At 39.8% G+C, this 18,813-nt stretch overlaps 1 protein-coding gene and 1 long non-coding RNA gene across 4 annotated transcripts in view; one reads left to right on the top strand and one right to left on the bottom strand.

Moving 5' to 3' along the window:
- LOC119499294 overlaps positions 1 to 18,813 on the top strand; it is a 151,518-nt gene that overhangs the window by 27,308 nt on the left and 105,397 nt on the right. The window contains exon 2 of the long non-coding RNA XR_005209367.1: positions 14,855 to 14,945. This is a non-coding gene — a long non-coding RNA (uncharacterized LOC119499294). The remainder of the gene's footprint in view (positions 1 to 14,854; positions 14,946 to 18,813) is intronic.
- LOC119499293 (netrin-G1-like) overlaps positions 1 to 18,813 on the bottom strand; it is a 76,138-nt gene that overhangs the window by 6,605 nt on the left and 50,720 nt on the right. For 2 of the 3 annotated variants that reach the window (XM_037788573.1, XM_037788572.1), the window contains exons 4-6: positions 9,827 to 9,999; positions 4,398 to 4,424; positions 2,719 to 2,763 (exon numbers count right to left, since the gene is read on the bottom strand). In XM_037788573.1, the coding sequence (XP_037644501.1) occupies positions 2,719 to 2,763; positions 4,398 to 4,424; positions 9,827 to 9,999 (245 nt within the window). The remainder of the gene's footprint in view (positions 1 to 2,718; positions 2,764 to 4,397; positions 4,425 to 9,826; positions 10,000 to 18,813) is intronic. The other variant, XM_037788574.1, reaches the window with a different exon arrangement.

The raw sequence follows: 18,813 nt of genomic DNA, 5'->3' as shown, positions 1-18,813 counted from the left end.
GTCGAGCTATGAACGGTGTATGAGTACAGCCTAAACCATGGATACTCAACTTGCTTTGCCTGGGGGCGACTTTTGCAAAGTGACATGAGGCCATGTGCCAGTTAATAAACACAACAGACATTTTTGGCCTCGGTCGGGGTGAGATCCTCCACTGGCATTTTTTTGATAAACAACCTAGTCTATTAGTCTATTTTGATGATTTGATCATTTTTGATGCACTCTGGCACCTAATTTACATTCACAGTACAAAAAAAATCTCATTGTGAATCAATTGCGTGTCACGTGGCGCCCTATCTGGCCCGTGGGCCATAAGGTGAGCATCACTGTCCTAGACATACCTAGACAGTTCTTTAATCCTCTCATCTCAGTGAACTCTTGATGTCCTCAGTACTCTACGACTGAAATCTCTGAGATACAACTTTTTGTGGAAGATCTACTTCGTATATGGCAGAAATAATTCTATTGAATAGCCAACCTTTTTTAAATGCGTCAATTCATATCAACAGATCTAATATTACACGAATCACTGAGTTTTGTTAGTCATGTGAAACCTGTTATAGTATTAAAGATCTCCCTTTTTTTTACAAGAAAGACCCCACAGAGACAGCGGCACGTCCATTTAATTACATACAGGGGAATATATAGTGGTTATTTATACTAAAGATATTAATTTAAGATTTTAAAAAGCCTTTCTAACTATAGATTCACCAGTGCAATTAACTATAGCTGGAGACAGTTTTCAGATACAGGATCTTCTAATTATATGCTTTGAGACAGAATAGTGTTGCTTCAATTACATTGGATCAATATCTTTTGCCATGGTGTCAGGGTAAACTGAAACCCACATTCAGCCGTGCCTCCTGTTATCATATTAACATGAAGGCTTCGTCATTAGTCATGACTCGAGGCTCTGAAGTTCAATATAAAGTGTCAGCTGCATACTGTAGTAGACAGGACTTGAGTGAAAGGAAAATCAGACACTTTCTATGTTGTCAGAATTGGAAGATTAGAAAGTTACATTAAAGGAATAGTTAAAAAAAGCGGAAATATTCTCTTTCTTGCTTAGTTAGATGAGAAGATTGATACCATACTAAATGGTAAGCTACCACCAGCAGCCTGTTAGCTTAGTTTAACTTAGTACAAAGTGGAAGCAAAAAAAAATGTTGTTGAAAAATACTGCTACCAGCACCAGTAATTTACATTTTGAATCAATAGACTGTATATAAAGATGGACGACATGACAGCTCCCCAAAAGTCTGAAGCTAAAACATCTGGATCGCCCCGTGGTGGCTGGCTTCAGTAGAGGTCATATATCCATGTAAGCGGGTGGCTCACGCTAGCAAGCTACGGCTGTGCTCTGCATGTGATTGGCTTTAGCTGGCGTGTGGGCGGGACCATCGATACCGCGGCTCCAGCGCCCGATCACTACCGCGCAGACTCTGGCTCCAAATGATGTCAAAATCTCAAGACGGCAGCTCCCGTGTCCAAGATATTTTGGCTTCACTTTTGTACAGTGGGAGGAAGTGGAGAGGCGTCATCCATCTATATATACAGTCAAATTTAACAAGCAAATTTAACATATTTCCCGAAATTCCCAAAAACGAACTATTCATGTAAAATATTGGAACTTTTTAGGGTCATTGAAAAAAAACTGGATACGAATGTCCATTATAGAAGTCCACACTGTTACATGTTAACGCAAGAGGTGACGTATGTAATGATTACTTTTTTCATTTTTACAAAATCAAAACAAGACATTTAAAGATAACTTCCTTGTGTTTATTTCAGAGACACTGCTGTTGCAATCTGAAATGTCACCTCTCCTTGCACTAATGGGATTTTTCCTATGAAAACACCTACTGTCATAGGGCATTCAGAACTGCAAAAGGAAGTGCAGAAAATGCAGTACACCTACATGTACCTGTACATATAAAAGCGTTTCATTGAAATTGTTATAGGTTAGATTGAAATACTGTGTTCTGACACTTTATATGGAAATGATGCAGGATAGCAGAGTTGTTTGTAAGCAGAGTTGTTTGTAAGCCACTCCAGTGCAGTAACTAGTTTCTTTTCACCTCTGACTGCAGCACTGGATTATTTTCATAGGTGCATTTCATTCCCAGCCTTGTGAGTCCAGAGCAGAGAAGGAAACACCCTCTCTTAATCGTGGAAATCCTGAAAGTCCTCTTTTAATTTTTTTTCCCTCTCTCCTGGCTGTGAGAGCAGTGGTGCAGATGCAACTTAACACTCACTACACAGGATATCTGGGCCCGAGGATTAGCTGGAGATAGCTGCAGATCAATCTACATAAACCCCCCTGAAGCCTCTTCTCTCCTTCCCTCTCCTTCTCCTCTTTCCTTTTTTTCCCCACTTTGTGAACATGGCAGAAAGGGTGCATCCCCAGAGAGCATTCTGGGTAATTAAAAAGAGGGCATGATCAAAGGGGTTAGGAGGCTACGGACTTGGTGATCATGAGGCATGTGGTCCGTTCCCTGCAGTGTTCTCACAACAAAAGGTCTGCCTTGTAAGGACCAGCGTGTGTTGTGTGCATGCAGGATGAAAGCATCTGGGCTTTGGGAGAACAACCTACTGCATACCTCTATTTGAATATTCTACATTACACTTTTTTTTTTCTTTTTTTTTTTTCAAATTGCCAATCAATAAGCAATCAGTTCTTTCTATAATGTCATGCTGAAGTTACAAAGCCTATAAGCCTACCTTGGTTACGATTTGCAACACCAAGAGATGAAGCATTTGCTCGATCTGTGTAAAGATGGGAAAGGTTATATATTACACTGAGTTGTCATATATTTCATGCTGTTATGTAGTTAAAGCACAGGGACAGCATGCATAGATTCTGATAGATAATCTGTGAGTTATCTGGGCTGCTTCGCCTCAGAATTATTGGAAAATTTCTGCCACGTGTTTTGGAGTAGTAAATGGACTGATGTAGAATAGTGTGCATGCAGCTCAAATGAGTGAATCTTCCACAAGACAGAGGCAGAGACATGTACATATGGTAGCTGCTTTTGTTATCCAGTATGAGTCGTCGCCTTCAGGCATGCGTACGGATGCATGGTGGGAGCCATGTCTTCAGAAAAATTGTTCTTTTTTTTCTCTGGCTTTGGGCAAATATCTGTCTGTGCGCTTAGAGCAAATATTCTAGTGTGAAAGGGAGATAATGATTCTCAGTAGTGCCTGCTGATACACTGGCCCAAACAAACAGGACTCCTACAGTATTTTATTAACTAGCTGCTAGCAAGTCTTAAATCATACTGGTGTTTTTCCAAGTTTTTGGTTATCTACAAATTATACACACTATTACTGCTGACCATTTTGCAAAGCATGCTGCAGAGTTTTATAGTATTTCCTCCCTTAACACAAAGGATGCCTGGAAGGCATCCATCGTTTTCCATTCATTTCTGTACAATATGAAAATCTAAAAGCCTCTTAAAACCAGCCTGGGTTGTGTTATTCAACAGAAAGTTTACAAAGCTCCATGGCCATTAAGTTAACTGTTCATTGATTTGAATTAGGGCTGTCAAAAGTTAACGCAATAGGTCTTTCGGAGATTGTAGCGGGCTCAGTTTTAAAGCTGGAGTGATGATACGGCTGTCATATGAAACTAGAAAACCTAAAGAATCTATTGGTACCATGTCATACTAAATTGTCGGGGAAAGAGGTTAAATAACGCTCCAAACTTGCGCTGAATTTTGGCGAGGAAAAACTGGCATGGTCATTTTCAAAGGGGTCCCTTGACCTCTGACCTCAAGATATGTGAATGAAAATGGGTTCTATGGGTACCCATGATTAACTATGGACAATCATGCGATTAATCACGATTAAATATTTGAATCGATTGACAGCCCTAATTTTAATGCTACCTGGAAATATATGGAAATCAGCCATTTGTTTCCATTCATTTCCCAGAAAGGCAGGAAACAACATTTCTAAAATATGAAACAGGAGAGCATGATTTGCAAAACTGTTAGCAGGAATGTGAAGTATACTGTATATGATTTGGAATAAAATATAGTCATTTAAAAAAAATGTTTTTCTTAAAACAAGATAGAAATCTTGTCAATAGGATGAGAAAATAGTACTTGTTTCAGATGCAGTTTCGTTTATTTAAAGCTGCATTGGAGAAAGTATAGTTTTCTCGCACCATGCATGGGTTCACTTCCATTCAGAAAAGTAGGATATTAAGATGTAATTCTACATTAATGCCTCGTTAGGATGGATTCTTTTTTTCACTGTGGGAAACATACTGATGAATGATAATGGTAATGCTCAGCACAACTTCTCACACCAACATCATCAGTCAAACAAGAGTTAGTCATCACTGAGGGAGGAAACCATTAGTCAGCATGCCAATTTAAAAAGGTTGATCAACTTACGCACTGGTCCGTGATTACTTGGAATACCTGCGGAAAGAGCAAAGAAACAGTGATTTGTGAAAGCATGGATTCATGTTCATTTTAGTCTTGAAACTTTAGTCATGAAACCACAAGAGAAAACATTATTGTTTGCTTTGAATAATTCAAAGCCCACCAACACTTATCAAATTGGTCTCCACTGTGTCCACTGATTAACATGGCTCTGCAGAGAACCTGACCACTGCTTTAATCCAATACCCGCCTACTTCTGATGATAATAACAGGTCTGCCAGTGACAAAATGTCAACAGAATCAAAACTCTAAATATGGAAAAAAAAAAAAGTCTTTTCATCAGCGTTTTCATTTATGTTTCAAATGCCAACAGTTTGCTTTCCTTATCTTCACTTGGCTTGTCTTAAAAGGTAGATACTGGTCATCATCTTTGAATCAATGAATCTCCGAATCAAATCAGTCAAATAGCATGTGCAAATAATTCATAGTTTGTTGTAATCTTCTCCGGTTGTTAGGTGAGTGTGATTTCCAGTGGAAAACGGAGAAAAATCCAATCAGAGAAAGGGAAGAATAACAAAAAAGCTTTCAAACTGGAGGCGTGGAAATGTCTCGATTCTAAGATGCATCGCAATGCGAACGTGAATGATTCTGCATCGATGCAGTGACGGAACATAATCTGGAGTTTGGTTTCATTTCTGTCTTGCTGTGTTTTGCTCTCATTTCTTTCTCTCTCCTCTGATCTCTGTGTTTCAGCGAGGGCAGAGCTTACTCACACTCCGTGGGTCATGTCTAGAAGGTAACCCGCAAATAATTACGAACACTTGCAAAAAAGTAGGAAAAAGTTCTCTGCCCGACAACCAACATTAACCATTCGAGGTCAGTGCCTAATCATAACCATCTTGCGAGAATTTCTCAATTTGCGTGTCACCTTCTAGCCACGACCTACTCCATGTGCGCTTAGCAGAGAGACAGCACTCGGTAGCCCGCTAGCATGTTGCTGTAGCTACCAATATCGGCTGCTCTGATTCACCAATGTTGGTCTGAAAAAAAAGTGCATACAGACTGAAATTCGTCTGTGGTGTTGTTCTGTCGGGAGATGCAGTGACTTAAACCAAGTAAGAGTAGAAGAGCTATGAGTAAGGGAAAAGTAACTATTAAACTTTCTAAAGTCCACTAGCCGCTAGGTTACATCACGGAGTGTAAAATGCCATAGGCATGCAGGATGTGCCCTGTTTTAGAGCTGCTATGTGAAAACCTTATTTTTGTAGATTACAGCACACTTTGAATGCACTGCAGAAGGATTTGATGTTTTGTTTTTGTAATGATACAGCAATTAAAAAAATAATGAAGCCAAGAACCAGGTGTGGATGGGCCTACTAAGGCGGGTCACACAGATACTGATATTGAAAAGATACGGCTTTATATTGTAGAATGTTGCAGTCTGATCTTTTGAAAGCACTTCAGATTTATCTGACTGCTAGCCATGTGCAGTACTATAGATAGGATGCGATACATATGGGATGCATCAAGAATCGTTGTGCATTCGAATCGTAACACACCTCTATTTCAAACATTCACCTACTATTGATTGTAAATTGAAGACAAAAGGCTTAAAAAAAGAATCAGGTTTCCGAGCACTAAAATTGGCCTCGTCTGTGAGCTGACTTTGGCAACCCTTTTGCAGCCTTTGTCTGAAACTTATGTTTTATCAGTATGTGGCTGTGGATTCACCATCTTTGTGTTACGTTAATGTAATCAGCGGGGAAACCCTACCCCACAATTAGTGCAATTTCTGATCATTTTCTCATGCTTTATCACTTATGTCGTTTTGTGATTATGTTTCAGTGGGGGTTTTCATATTGTGTTCACACCATTCATCACTTCATTACCAGTTTGGGGCTGTCACAACAACTGTTGGCAAGTGCACAACACTGCAGCAGCAGGAAAAGCACAGATTTTACGCCCCTATTTGCAAGAAAGCGTGCAAGCTGCAATTCGTAACCAATAGTTGTTCTGTGTGAGAAATGGAGGGCAAACAGTATTGGCCTTTGAAGCCAAAGCACATTCTACAGTCTGATCAAACTCTCAGCCCCAACCCCTCTTAACCTGTGAACCTGCATTGGAACACAAGATGAGTTGACGCTCCCTGCAAAGTGGACTGTCAACATAATTCTCAAAGTGATTCCTCTTCTGCTCCGTGGGCAACTTTACCAATTTTTCTCCTCCTTTTAGGGTTTCCTTGGATTTGAATCACTCTCAGTCACTCTCTGCTGCTGACAGCTATAGCCCATAGCAACGCAGGGCTCCATTTTTGGGTCTCTAATTTATTAGATGAAGGGTCACGTATGTCCATATATCTGCATGTGCGGGGATTTGAATGTGTAATAGACCTCGCTCTGTTCCCACCTGTGAGATAAATGACTTCCATGATTAAAGAGGAAGACGTGATGACAGATGAAAGCTATTAAACCATAATTACATTTTGCACGTTCAGCATATTTGTCTTGATACGAAAGGCATGTATGTTTAATATCCTCATCGGAAATATGAGCTTCACATAATGGATAAAGGCATGTTACGGGGCCTGGGCTTTACTTATGAGAGAAATAAGAATAATTCACGACACAAAAGTGTGTTCATTCAACACCTGGGGGACCAATATTGTTACGTCACTTCCATGTGTGACATTATTGCGTTTTATGCTAGTGCCAAACAAGCGCTAATATTGCTTTTGATATGGCTAGACCTCGGTTTCATCAGTTCGGTGCAGATGCGGCCAAGTGTTGGATTTTTTAATAACGGCCTGTCAATCTGACAGCGAGCACCACATTGCAGGGAGACTCATAAGGCAGGAGAGGTGCGGGGGTAAATCCAGCAATATCTCCGTAGAGTTCACAGACGTTCCCAAAAACAAACTCCCACTCACAATCAGATGTGTTGTATGTGCAATGCACCCACATCCACATACATTTGTGCACATACATACATACTCATAACACTCATAACACACATAACTCATACAAATGACTTGTAATCCTCCAATTCATCATTAACAAATAGCCCAAAGAAAGAGCAAGACTGTTACTGACTGCACAAATGTGCTCACGCTAAATCAGCGGATCAATAGCAATATCACATCTCTGTACAAATCTAATCAGAGCACCATGTCTGAGAATCCAAGTCAGACAATCAAACTGAGCATCTGATAAACCTGCTGTCAATCCCGGCAGACGGCTGCCTTGAGAGTTTCTGACTGCAAGGCTGAATCAGTGTGAACGGAGGACCAGAGGGCTAGATCTTCCACCATCTGGCCTCGCCTGGCCGTCCACCACCACATCCCTGAGTGGCTGTATTAGATTTATTGAGGCAATGAGCCCCCCGCCTCAGGCTTGGGATTTGATAAATGTGACTCAACTCCCGTCCAAGATTATAATGGGGATAATGCAAAAGAGCACCTTCTGCCTCATGTGAACAGGCAGAGAAATATCTAGCATTAGTTCACACTTGTCATGGAGTTGAGGTAGGAATACTAAATTCATTGTTAAAACATTGGAAGGAAGTTGTGTTCACCTAATACTGAATGAATAAAACACGCCATGACTTATGAATTATTAAGTCCCCACAAAACAAACCCAACATACTCAACAAGTGCTCATATCTAAATAACAATAAAGGTCATTTGTCTTCACTGCCTTCCAAGATGACCCATATGACTGTTCTAAAAAAATGACTTTTATCAGGGTTGTCTGATCAGCCACACCTCCGGTTCAAATATAGGGTACGTTTAAATAACTAAAACTACCTGTTTGACAAAATAATCATAGCTCAAGGTCGGCTTATAAGCCTTTTGTGAAGCTTCCGTCTGTATCTTACTGTCAAACTGAAAACCCTGTGCCTGTTCAAGGATGGGCTTTGGATGTGAAGGGATGAAAGGGGTCAAAATGATCAGCGAGGAGTCAGTGAGCGGTCGGACAAAGATCAAGGAGGCCACTCACATCCAACACCAAAGACAGTCTTTGAATAGAGACAGGTGTTTCAATCTGTACAACAAAATGACAGACAGAACTGGAGTTTCTGGTGAGTTCAGTCAGAGGCTGAGCTGAACACAGACACGATCTGTGTGTCTGTTGCTAGCTATCTTACAGATAACATCTGTACAGTTTGTAAATTGGCTGTTTTGGGCACAATGCAAATTCTGTGGTCAAATCCATGCAAATAATGCAAGGCTAAAATTCACTGCACTTTCTATCTTAGCAGACTTTAAAGGTTCCCTATATGAGATCCAGAGTATTAATGTACAGTAGCAGCAACCAACTATATGCTATGTAAAGAAATAGAGAAGTAATGTCTACCTGAGCAGAGAAAGAAGTCACTCTGACTCTGTGTGTGCTGTAGGCCGGCTGCATGTCCCTTTACTGCATGTGAGCATGCCCCACTGGCTAGCTCTGGACTGACGGCGTTGTTGCAGAAACGTAGCACCCACCCCCCGGTCCCACCCCCCAGGTTAACACTGTTTGCTCCGTTAGCACCGTCGTCGCCATGCTGAGAGCCGGGCAGAGGCAATAGATATGCTCCCAATCTCGCATTTAGCACCTTGAAGAGATTTTGAGAGTAGACTCATGTCCCACTACTTTTTGACCTTCGTTTTTGATCCTCAAATCTCAGTCTTTTATCCATCCCCCACTTCAACTGCAAAACAAAAGGTGATCACGCCTTTGCTGTTTTAGCCCCAACCCTCTGGAATCATCTTCACCAGATTTGCTGAATCTTTGGACTGTTTTAAGCGGCTTCTAAAAACCTTTTTATAGATCTCATTCATGTCATATGTTTTGGTCGTTCTAGTTTGGTCTGTCTCTCATTGTTATTGTAATCAATCTTTACCTAATTCATTTATATTTTTCGTGTGTGTGTGTGTGTGTAAAGCGCTTTGTAACGGTGTGTTTTTTTTTAAAATATATGCTATATGAATAAAGCTTAACTTACTTACTTCCATCTTTGCTTCTGAGTTAGTGCAACCATTATTCACATGATAAAAGAGTGAGTTTGATGTCACTCTAAGAGTTTGAACAAGCAGCCAAACTTGTCACTTTACTGTCTGATATACATTAGAATGCAAATTGACTTTTTGTACTGTTGGAAGATTGCTAAGTCCACCACCCAAAAGAAAACAAACTGTACATATTAAGCAGTATCTGCTAAGAACAAATCAAAACGATGTGGAGAGGTGCAGTCCAGAAGCAAAGAAATAATATGATAAGGAGGTGCAACAATCTCTCAAGAGCAAAGAGAACTGCTTAAAAGGTAGGATGTTTCATTATTGCATCAGATACCAGGGTCTGCTGTAGTGTTGCTATCAGCACCAACAGTCTTACTAGTAAATTGGCTGCATGACCACTCACTCTATATCTAGCAAACATTAGAAATACTGATATACTTACATATATTTGCCGTTCCTTTGGGTATAGGGAGGTAGGAGCCCACACTCCAGGCTCTTCCGTGGTAGTGCCTCTTACAGCGGCTGCAGTCTGGCCCTGTGGTGTTGTGTTCACACTCACAGCCCAGCTTCCCCTTGTCAAACACACAGCTGTTGGCATGCAGGTTACACTTGCACCTGAGACGGAAAGATAACAACAAAAGACGGACACATGAATAAGCATAATTCAGCAGCCATTAAATCAATACCCTCTGGGGGGGAGTACACAAAGTCTGCCCTTGCTGTGGCGTGTATTTGTGCTTTTCAGATTTTTTGACGGGTGAATTGAAATCCTGGTGGGTTATCTGACTTGGATTGTGCCTTCACAAAGCTTCATTATGCTCTCCTTTTAAAAAAACAAAAAAACAAAGCCTCATTTGTCTCTGTGGAGAGAACAGCGATGCAAATAAGTCACTTTTGCCACTCGGAGAGCCAAATGAAAGGCACTCTGTGAGATTCGCTAATTGAGCACAAAACAGGGATCTGATAGAGAGATGATAGCACAAAGAGAAGCTGCGTAGCCCAAGAATTCTCCTTTTTTCTTTCTCTTCAAAGTAACTGTTATTTTGTCGAGGGAGCCTTCAGGCAGGAAACCCTGCTGACTGACAGAGCTGGTTTATTAGACAGAACTGTGGCAGAACTGACAGACGCTCCTGACCGGAGAGGAAAGAAGGCCTGATGATTTTCAACATTCAACCACCCCATCTTCTGACCACATGAGCTCGCTTGTATTTCTAAGCTTGTGGAAAAAGAAAACAAGTTGGTTGCTGTCTCTCTTGTGTGTTTCTAACAACCTGAATGAGCAGAGAGTATATTATCAGGGGTGTCAAATTTAAAGCGATAATAACGTGTTAACGCAAATTCATTTTAACGCCACTAATTGCTTTAACGCATTAACGCAACTTGGGATTTTTAGGCTGTAGCGGGCTCAGTTTTAAAGCTAGAGTGAAGACATTCTGGCATCATATGAAACAATAAAACCTAAGGAATCCATTGGTACCAACCAGGTCATAATAGCTTGTCGGGAAGAAGGTAAAATAACGCTCCAAACTTGCGCTACATTTTGGCGAGGAAAAACTGGCATGGCCATTTTCAAAGGGGTCTCTTGACCTCTGACCTCAAGATATGTGAATGAAAATGGGTTCTATGGGTACCCACGAGTCTCCCCTTTACAGACATGCCCACTTTATGATAATCACATGCAGTTTGGGGCAAGTCATAGTCAAGTCAGCACACTGACACACTGACAGCTGTTGTTGCCTGTTGGGCTGCAGTTTGCCATGTTATGATTTGAGCATATTTTTATGCTAAATGCAGTACCTGTGAGGGTTTCTGGATAATATATGTCATTGTTTTGTGTTGTTAATGGATTTCCAATAATAAATATATACATACATTTGCATAAAGCAGCATATTTGCCCACTCCCATGTTGATAAGAGTATTAAATATTTGACAAATCTCCCTTTAAGGTACATTTTAATTGTAGTGAGAGTTGTGTTTACTCCCAGTGAAGAGCTCTATCAGCGGCAGAACCGGCCTTGTTTGTGGTCACATGAGATATTAGTTTCATATTCCATGTGTATTCCAAATATAATTCTCCGTATTTGATTTTACTCCTAAGAGGGTAAAAGGTTACAACTAGTGACCTCAGCGTCTTGGGAGATTGGGGGGTGATACAGAAACAGTTGGAGGGCGGGGAGACCATCGGGTGGATCTGACACACTACCCGTCCCCAGGGGTTTGGGCGGCTCATGATTTCACATCATTCCTATGTTTGTGTTTACAAAGTGCTTCCGAGGGAAGATTTCTCCCGTTTGAGACCGAGGAGCCGGGTATCTGTTGCCTACAATCGCCAGCGAACATGAGACAGAGAAATGACAGCAGCAGTCAGAAATACATCCATTCTAATTGACTTCCTGGCCTTACTGTGACATCTCACATTAATGATAGATAACTGCGGGAAACAGGGAAACTGTAGCCTGTTGTGTATTGCTGATAAGCAGCAGTAAAACGTCAGTGAATATGGTCTAAGGTAATGTGAATGTCTGGTAATATCCACCCATGGGTAACACCTTATTTTAACCCCATTATTTAGCATTTAATAAGCATCATACACACACTACACCCATACTGAATATTAATAACACACTACTGTATTGTAAAAAATACTTACTTAAAGGTGCTTCATTAGGGTTTAAATTGATTAAAATGTGTTTGAATGAAAGCTTAGTTGATTTGATAATAAACATTTACTAAATGATTATGCACAAATGCATGCATGCAAAAATCCTTTGTATGTTAGCATACAGTAACAACAAGGTATTCATATACACTATTGACTTATAACGCTTTTACAGTGTGTTTATAAAACATGTATTACCTGTTTGTGTATGTAAAAGTACAGTACAGTATTTAAAACTACTGAAAACAACATATTCAAATGTGTTATACTTAGTTATCTATCATTCATTAACTTGTTTATACACAAGTTATGGATGTGTAATGTAAAAATGCATATAGGAAAAAGTCTGTATATGTGTTTATAACTATGTAACAGTGTGTTATTATAAACATTTATCTACTGTCTGGTACCACTTATAAATGCTACCCTAGATAGAGGGGTTTAAAAGGTGTTGCCCCAAATGGCAAAATAAGTTAAAGGGGACATATCATGCTCATTTCCAGATACATAGTTGTATTTTGGGTTTCTACTAGAACATGTTTAGATGCTTTCATGTTAAAAAAACACATTATTTTTCTCATACTTTCTCTTTGAATATACCTATATTCACCCTCTGTCTGAGATGCTCTGTTTTAGTGCCTGTCTTTAAGACCCCCTCCTAAAAAAGCCCAGTCTGCTCTGATTGGCTGGCGAGGAAAATATGGTGCACCTTTACAAAGGTACTTCTCAAGCTGCGGGCGATATATTCTAATTAGCCTGCAAGTGACATAGGAAGGGGAGCCAAATCTGAATGGCTTGGTGAATTACGTTTTTCTGATCTAGGCAGCCTACAAAAAACTGACTGGGTTGTCTTATTTCAAAGTTTGTGGGTTGGTAGGTACTCCAGATACCCAAATGTATGTGCACAAGCACTGAAAATGTGAGTTTTTCATGATATGTCCCCTTTAAGTGGGAATGTAAGTTAAAAAAAATCCTTATTTTTGAAGGGGCAATATACTTATGAAATATCTGTGATGAGAAGAGCTCAGTTGGAAACAGAAGTGCCCAAAAAAGCAAAATCATCAGTAACACTGGAATCAGTGTCTGAAAGCCTCATTGCAATTTTAGAAATTCTACAGAAGTATTTTGACTTTTTTCAATGCCTCAAAGTACACAAAACTTACTAAAATCTTACATGACCATGCAGGAATTCATATAGACCTTAGATGACCATGCAAACCTTTAAATTCAAACCAGAAAAAAAGTAATTGCAGTTCCATGGATTTCCACAGCTACAGCCACATTAAAGTTGCAAACAACTTCTTAAGTTTATCCGTAAAAGAAAATCCCCATCTTTCCTCAGATTAATGCCAATGTTGTCTCACAACATTGGCAGCCATAATGGATGTGACTAAATACCAGCTCACATTCACAGCAACGAGATGCTCGTGCCTCTTACCCCGCATTCCCCATAGTCCTTAACTTTTTAATCAATTAAAGTCCCTGCTCCATAAAATTAATGACTGGGTGTAGCTCTTCTGCCATGCAGACAGCAGCAGCTCCCTGAAGTCAAGAGCGATGAGATTTGACCTTCCACTTAATTAAAAACCAGCAAAATCTGGATCATCGAGCCCAACCGGTGCACGTAGCACGCTGATGGAGCACAGGATGTGCACCCGGGGGAGCTCTGGGATGTGATGCTTTTGCCGCTGGCATTGTCATATTGAAATCAGAGAGCTTTTCTGTCAACGGTTTGGGCCACAAGAGGGAAGATATCCCCTGTATGTCCAGCCTTTGTCAACCGGCACCATTACAAAAACACATTTTATAAAGTTTTAATGACCTTTTATCCATTGCATAGCCCAATAACAATTATTATTATCCATTATCCAAACAAGTGACCCTCCCTTAGGAGATCATCAAGCGTCTTTGTCCCTTCTTTATCAATTGCATTTCTTCAGCTGGGGATCAAAATGCTCTTTGAAGAATGAAATTACACTGTTATGGATGTCTGTTATTGTTCAGGTGAATGTGTATGCAAGAAAGGTGTAGTGGGAGTCATTACTAGACACTACATAAAGGATCAGTTCATCAAAATCACAAAAAAACATGTTTTCCTTCCTCTATCTAAGATTTTATTTGTTCAGCAACATCTTTCAACTGTTATTTCTTTGATATCAAGTAGTTTCAATGAAAACGGTTCACAGGGAGGTCTGTAAATTGTCCAGAGTGACTAGGACATTGCCTCTGGAAAGACATACTGTATTGCTGTTGAATTTTATAAATCAAATTTATCATTGCTGTGGACACCACAAATTAAATTCCCTTCACCTTCTTTGAACTGGCGTGGAGGAAAAAAATATCAGAGAGAGAAACCTGGGCAAATATAATCCAAACTATCTGTGGGGTTAAATCCCATTCTAGAAAATATATGTGACTTTTTTTGTAATCTACATTCAACGTGGTAGACTTGAGGCTTCATCTAATTAGGAGTGTTGTCATGACCTGAGTTATAGATTACCTTCTTTAATCCTCACATTGAAAAAAGAAGACACTATAATGTTCTGTGTCTGATTTATGCTGCACCTGGTGAATAATGTGATACGGATTCTGGACTGAATTGTGGCCCGTGAATGAGCATGCCGAATGTAACAAAGAACAAATGTCTACAGTGAAGTGAAGGTGAGGACGAGGGGCTAGTTTACGTTGATATTCTGGAGTAGACAGCAGCAGTGCCCTGCGTCTGCTGCCTAACCTTGGCTTCTCCTGGCTGCTTGGCACTGTGTTGACAGGCTCACTATGTCTAACACGGCTTTTCTTCCTCGTGACAGCTTCTACTGTAGCATCTCTGATTCAAGACAAGAGAGGAGCACAGAACTCGTTAAATGAGAACCTCGAAGTAGAAGAGCCCCCCACTGACAGGTAGGGAAACTTTCATTTTTTCGCTAATTTTCAAGTTTAACCTGACAGTGACTTCCAAGAAAAAATAGCTAAAAATCTGTAGTCACATTTTCAAAAATCAAACAATTTAAACAGGTGCTTCTATCCAAGGGGCACAGCGACAGATGATATAGGATGTGATGTGGATGAGAACATGTGGCTATGTTTTGTGTTTTTCCCCCCATCTGTGCCTTGTTTACTGTACTGTGTGCTTTATATTTAAACATTTGGAACCAAAGGCCATGTGTGTTGGATTTTTTTTTGAGCACTGGCAGCAATTTCATGTTGCTAATATAGCTTCTTACAATTGTTTTCTACTGTACATTCTATAAAGTAAAAATGACTCATTCACTTTTAATTAGTATGTTTCCAGAAATGCACACATTCAAAACTAGTGGTGGTTTGAGGCCTATTTTTTAAAACTATTGTGTTTTGTTGCAAGTACTTTCACACAGAATGCAAATATTACACGGCAAAAATGTTTTCAGAACAAGGTCTATTTTTCTGAGCTTTCTCACTGCGAATAAAAGCATCAACCAATCACTTTGCGCGGAACGGTTTGAGTTGCTCCTATATCTATGAAACAACAACACAAAGGATCCGTAGTCCGAAACCAAGACGCCGAATTCTATTACTCCTTTCAACCTTGACAAAGCCAACGCATAGCAGATCCACAACTTCCATTCATACCTTTCACAATAAACATATAATATTTGCAAGCAAGTATTCTGCATTTTTGTGTTGTTTATTCGTCCCCACGGTGTAAAGGCCTAGTAAAAGGAAGCTGAATTAAAAAAACAACAACAATGGATTTCATTTTGTCTATTATGTATGCAGGTGTACTGAAAACATGAAAAGTAATGCAGTTTTTGTAATGCTATCAACTGTTTTCAAGTATTTTGAAAGACGTTGTGCGGATTGACTTTATGTTCCTCTTGGATAGAAAACGTGCTAGTGTTTTGAAAGAATGATTTGATATTGAGTCAGGTTTGCCGTGTTTTAAAAGTGTATGCACAGAAAGTTTTCTTGAAACGTAGAGTTGGATGAACAAAACGTGGTTTTGAACAGAACATTATCTATTTGGCTAATTGTGTGATGTAGGTGTTAAGGTTGCAAGGACTATGGTTGTTGGTAGTTGTTGTTGATTTTGTTTAAATATGTCAAATTGTTATTCTCAGAGCTACCATGTGACACCAACTTTGTTATACTATTGGCTCACAAACCTTGAACCAAACGTTATCTTCCACAGAGATAAACAAAACATTCATTTTAGACCCGTCAATTTTTTTTTAAATGATTAGTTCACAGTCATAATTTCATGAATGGAGAAGCGATACTGAAATATTATTCATCTAAATAAAAATGTCATCAATAAGACCTTTTAAAGAAAAAGAATATAAACCTTTTCATGCTTGACAACATAAACGTTTGTATTTCCTGTTGCAAGGTTTGTTAATGCAGTAGCTGACAGGAAGTCAACTTGGACCAAAGCTGTTGCCCTAGCAACAGAATGGCAATGAAAAGTTCTATAAGCATAGTCCTTTTTTCACGGCAGACGTTTCGACATGTCATAGCTGGAAAAGCAGAAATGTATTCAATAACATTAATAGCATCCCACTTAGAGGAGGCCCTGGTATTGTGCATGCTGGCACTCTGGAATAGCTCACTGGCACACTTAATGGAACTGAGCCATCACTAATGTTTTCAATTTCAGCCGTGGTTTTCCTACTATGACAAGTTAAAATGTCTGCTGTGAAAAAGCTCCATTGATAGATGTCTCAGTTGTAACTGGGCTAACTTAAGATGAAAAGTTGTTTTGACAACTTGGTTGTATATAACCATCACTCTAACAGCGTTTCAGTGTAGCAAGTTCTAACTACACATTGAAATGTAGTCTTTAAAATGTTACATTGATGCCCCCCCCCCAACAGTTTGCTTTAATCAATATTAGTCCTGACGTCTTTTGACCTGCGCATCGCCACACCATGAGATAAGGTCTGCACTCTCTATATTTCACACTTCAATTCAAGGCTTCCTTGCTGCTATAAATCTATATTCTATGTGAACAATTGCTGATGCTGACTAACAGACAGTACTATATGTGCCTGGTGTTTCATGTTGTTCCCTATGGTTCAACTGAGGTTCTCTCTCTTTGTGGGGGCAATGATGTGGTTGACCTAATTGATTGTTAGCACCCGTGGTAGGGTATAAATCCTGAGGCTCACAGCGCCAGGTCATACACTGATGAAAGGTCGGTAGCTAAAATGTCTCTCTGTGAATTATTCCCCACTGCTATGAAGATACAGAAAATGAAGATAATAAGAATTGCATATTATCTACTTTTGGAAAAATAGTGGCAGCAGCTCCTACAAAAGGTTTTCTTCTCCTAAGACCATTGCCTTAAAGCGGAAGATTATTTTTGGCATCTTTGGGCAATAATTCCATAATAACCTGTGAATGTTTGCTCCGGCTGGTGGGCGGTGCTTGGTATTTTCTCAACTGATGTTAACGTGGCGACCGGGTCGCAAACTCTCATTTTACCGCTAAACCGTACACTACAAGATGTTTCTGAAAACATTTTGATATAACATATTGATTCGTATTTGATCAGCGCTGCCTAGTTTGACCGTTTGATCGTAGTTCGCGAGTGATTGACAGCTGCTCAGAGACAGCAGGCTCCAGCTCGGCTGTGATTGGTTGTTTTCCTCCGGTCTGTAAAATCTTACAGATGCCATTAGGAGCACCGGAGGACACAGAGGCACATCATTTTTTTCAGATTACCTGTCTCATGCACTGCTATCAGGATATAGTGACCGTTTTATAAATATAACTTTTTCCTAAATCATATTTGCTCCAATCTGCCTACTCCCGCTTTAAACCTGCAAATGTGTATGCAGACATTACTGAGAATTTTATAAACTAGCTATTTTAGACTGGAAAGCCTCTTTTCTGTCTTTTTTGTCATTAGAGATTTAACCCATGACTGCCACTCTGACTGCTAAGACTGACTGAGCAAACCAGCCTCCCTCAGCTCTATATCTCACCTGTTCCCTCGCACAAGTCGCCCATGGTCAGAACCTTAATGCGCCTCCATGCTGTATAAATACATACTGAGGTTTCCTGAAACTTTCCTCGACAAGACACTTTGAGAGCCTCCATATCCCGACCAGCTATAGCTCTGACAGATATGGAGAGATCAAGGCTGAAACTTTGGCCTTGCTGAAAGTTTTAGATGAATGTCAATGTGTTACCTGGACAAACCGGAACAAGCTGGCAACACCTTACAGGGAAAGAGAGGCTGTTTGATGTCTTTTACATGAGAGGAAGGAATGCTGTGAATCATGCGAACATGGAGGAAATGGTAAAATTGCCTCCAGCTAAACAAAGATAAAACAGAACTAATTGTTTTTGGAGCCAAAGACGAATGATTATCAGTGGTCAGCTGCTGTGTTATGAACATCCAGACCTCTCAGATCTTCTGAGAACGGAGGCTTAAACCCTTTCTGTTTGCCGCCACCTTTTATTAAATTAAATTTGGGACTATTCACTCATACTCTATCTCGCACTGCACCGTAATTATTTTCCTGTTAAATCTGTTTATTCAATTTATGCTTCTTTTTATCCTCTATTTGATTTTGCTCTTTTTAAGTCTTGTCTCAATACCTTGCTTATCGTCTTCTGTAGAACACTTTGTATTTTTTTTGCCAGTACACAATTTGAAAAAAACACATTTTGTTTATTTAAAGGCTGTTCCCACTGTTTTTTTGTCTCAATATATTGAAATTTGACTACTTTTAGGACCACAAAGGTTCGTTTTTTCATTCAGAGATGACTTTCTTTTCCCGTCATA

The sequence above is a fragment of the Sebastes umbrosus genome, chromosome 12 (genome assembly GCF_015220745.1).
Source record: "Sebastes umbrosus isolate fSebUmb1 chromosome 12, fSebUmb1.pri, whole genome shotgun sequence".
Taxonomy (NCBI): Eukaryota; Metazoa; Chordata; class Actinopteri; order Perciformes; family Sebastidae; genus Sebastes; species Sebastes umbrosus.
This window is presented reverse-complemented; position numbering and strand designations above follow the sequence as displayed.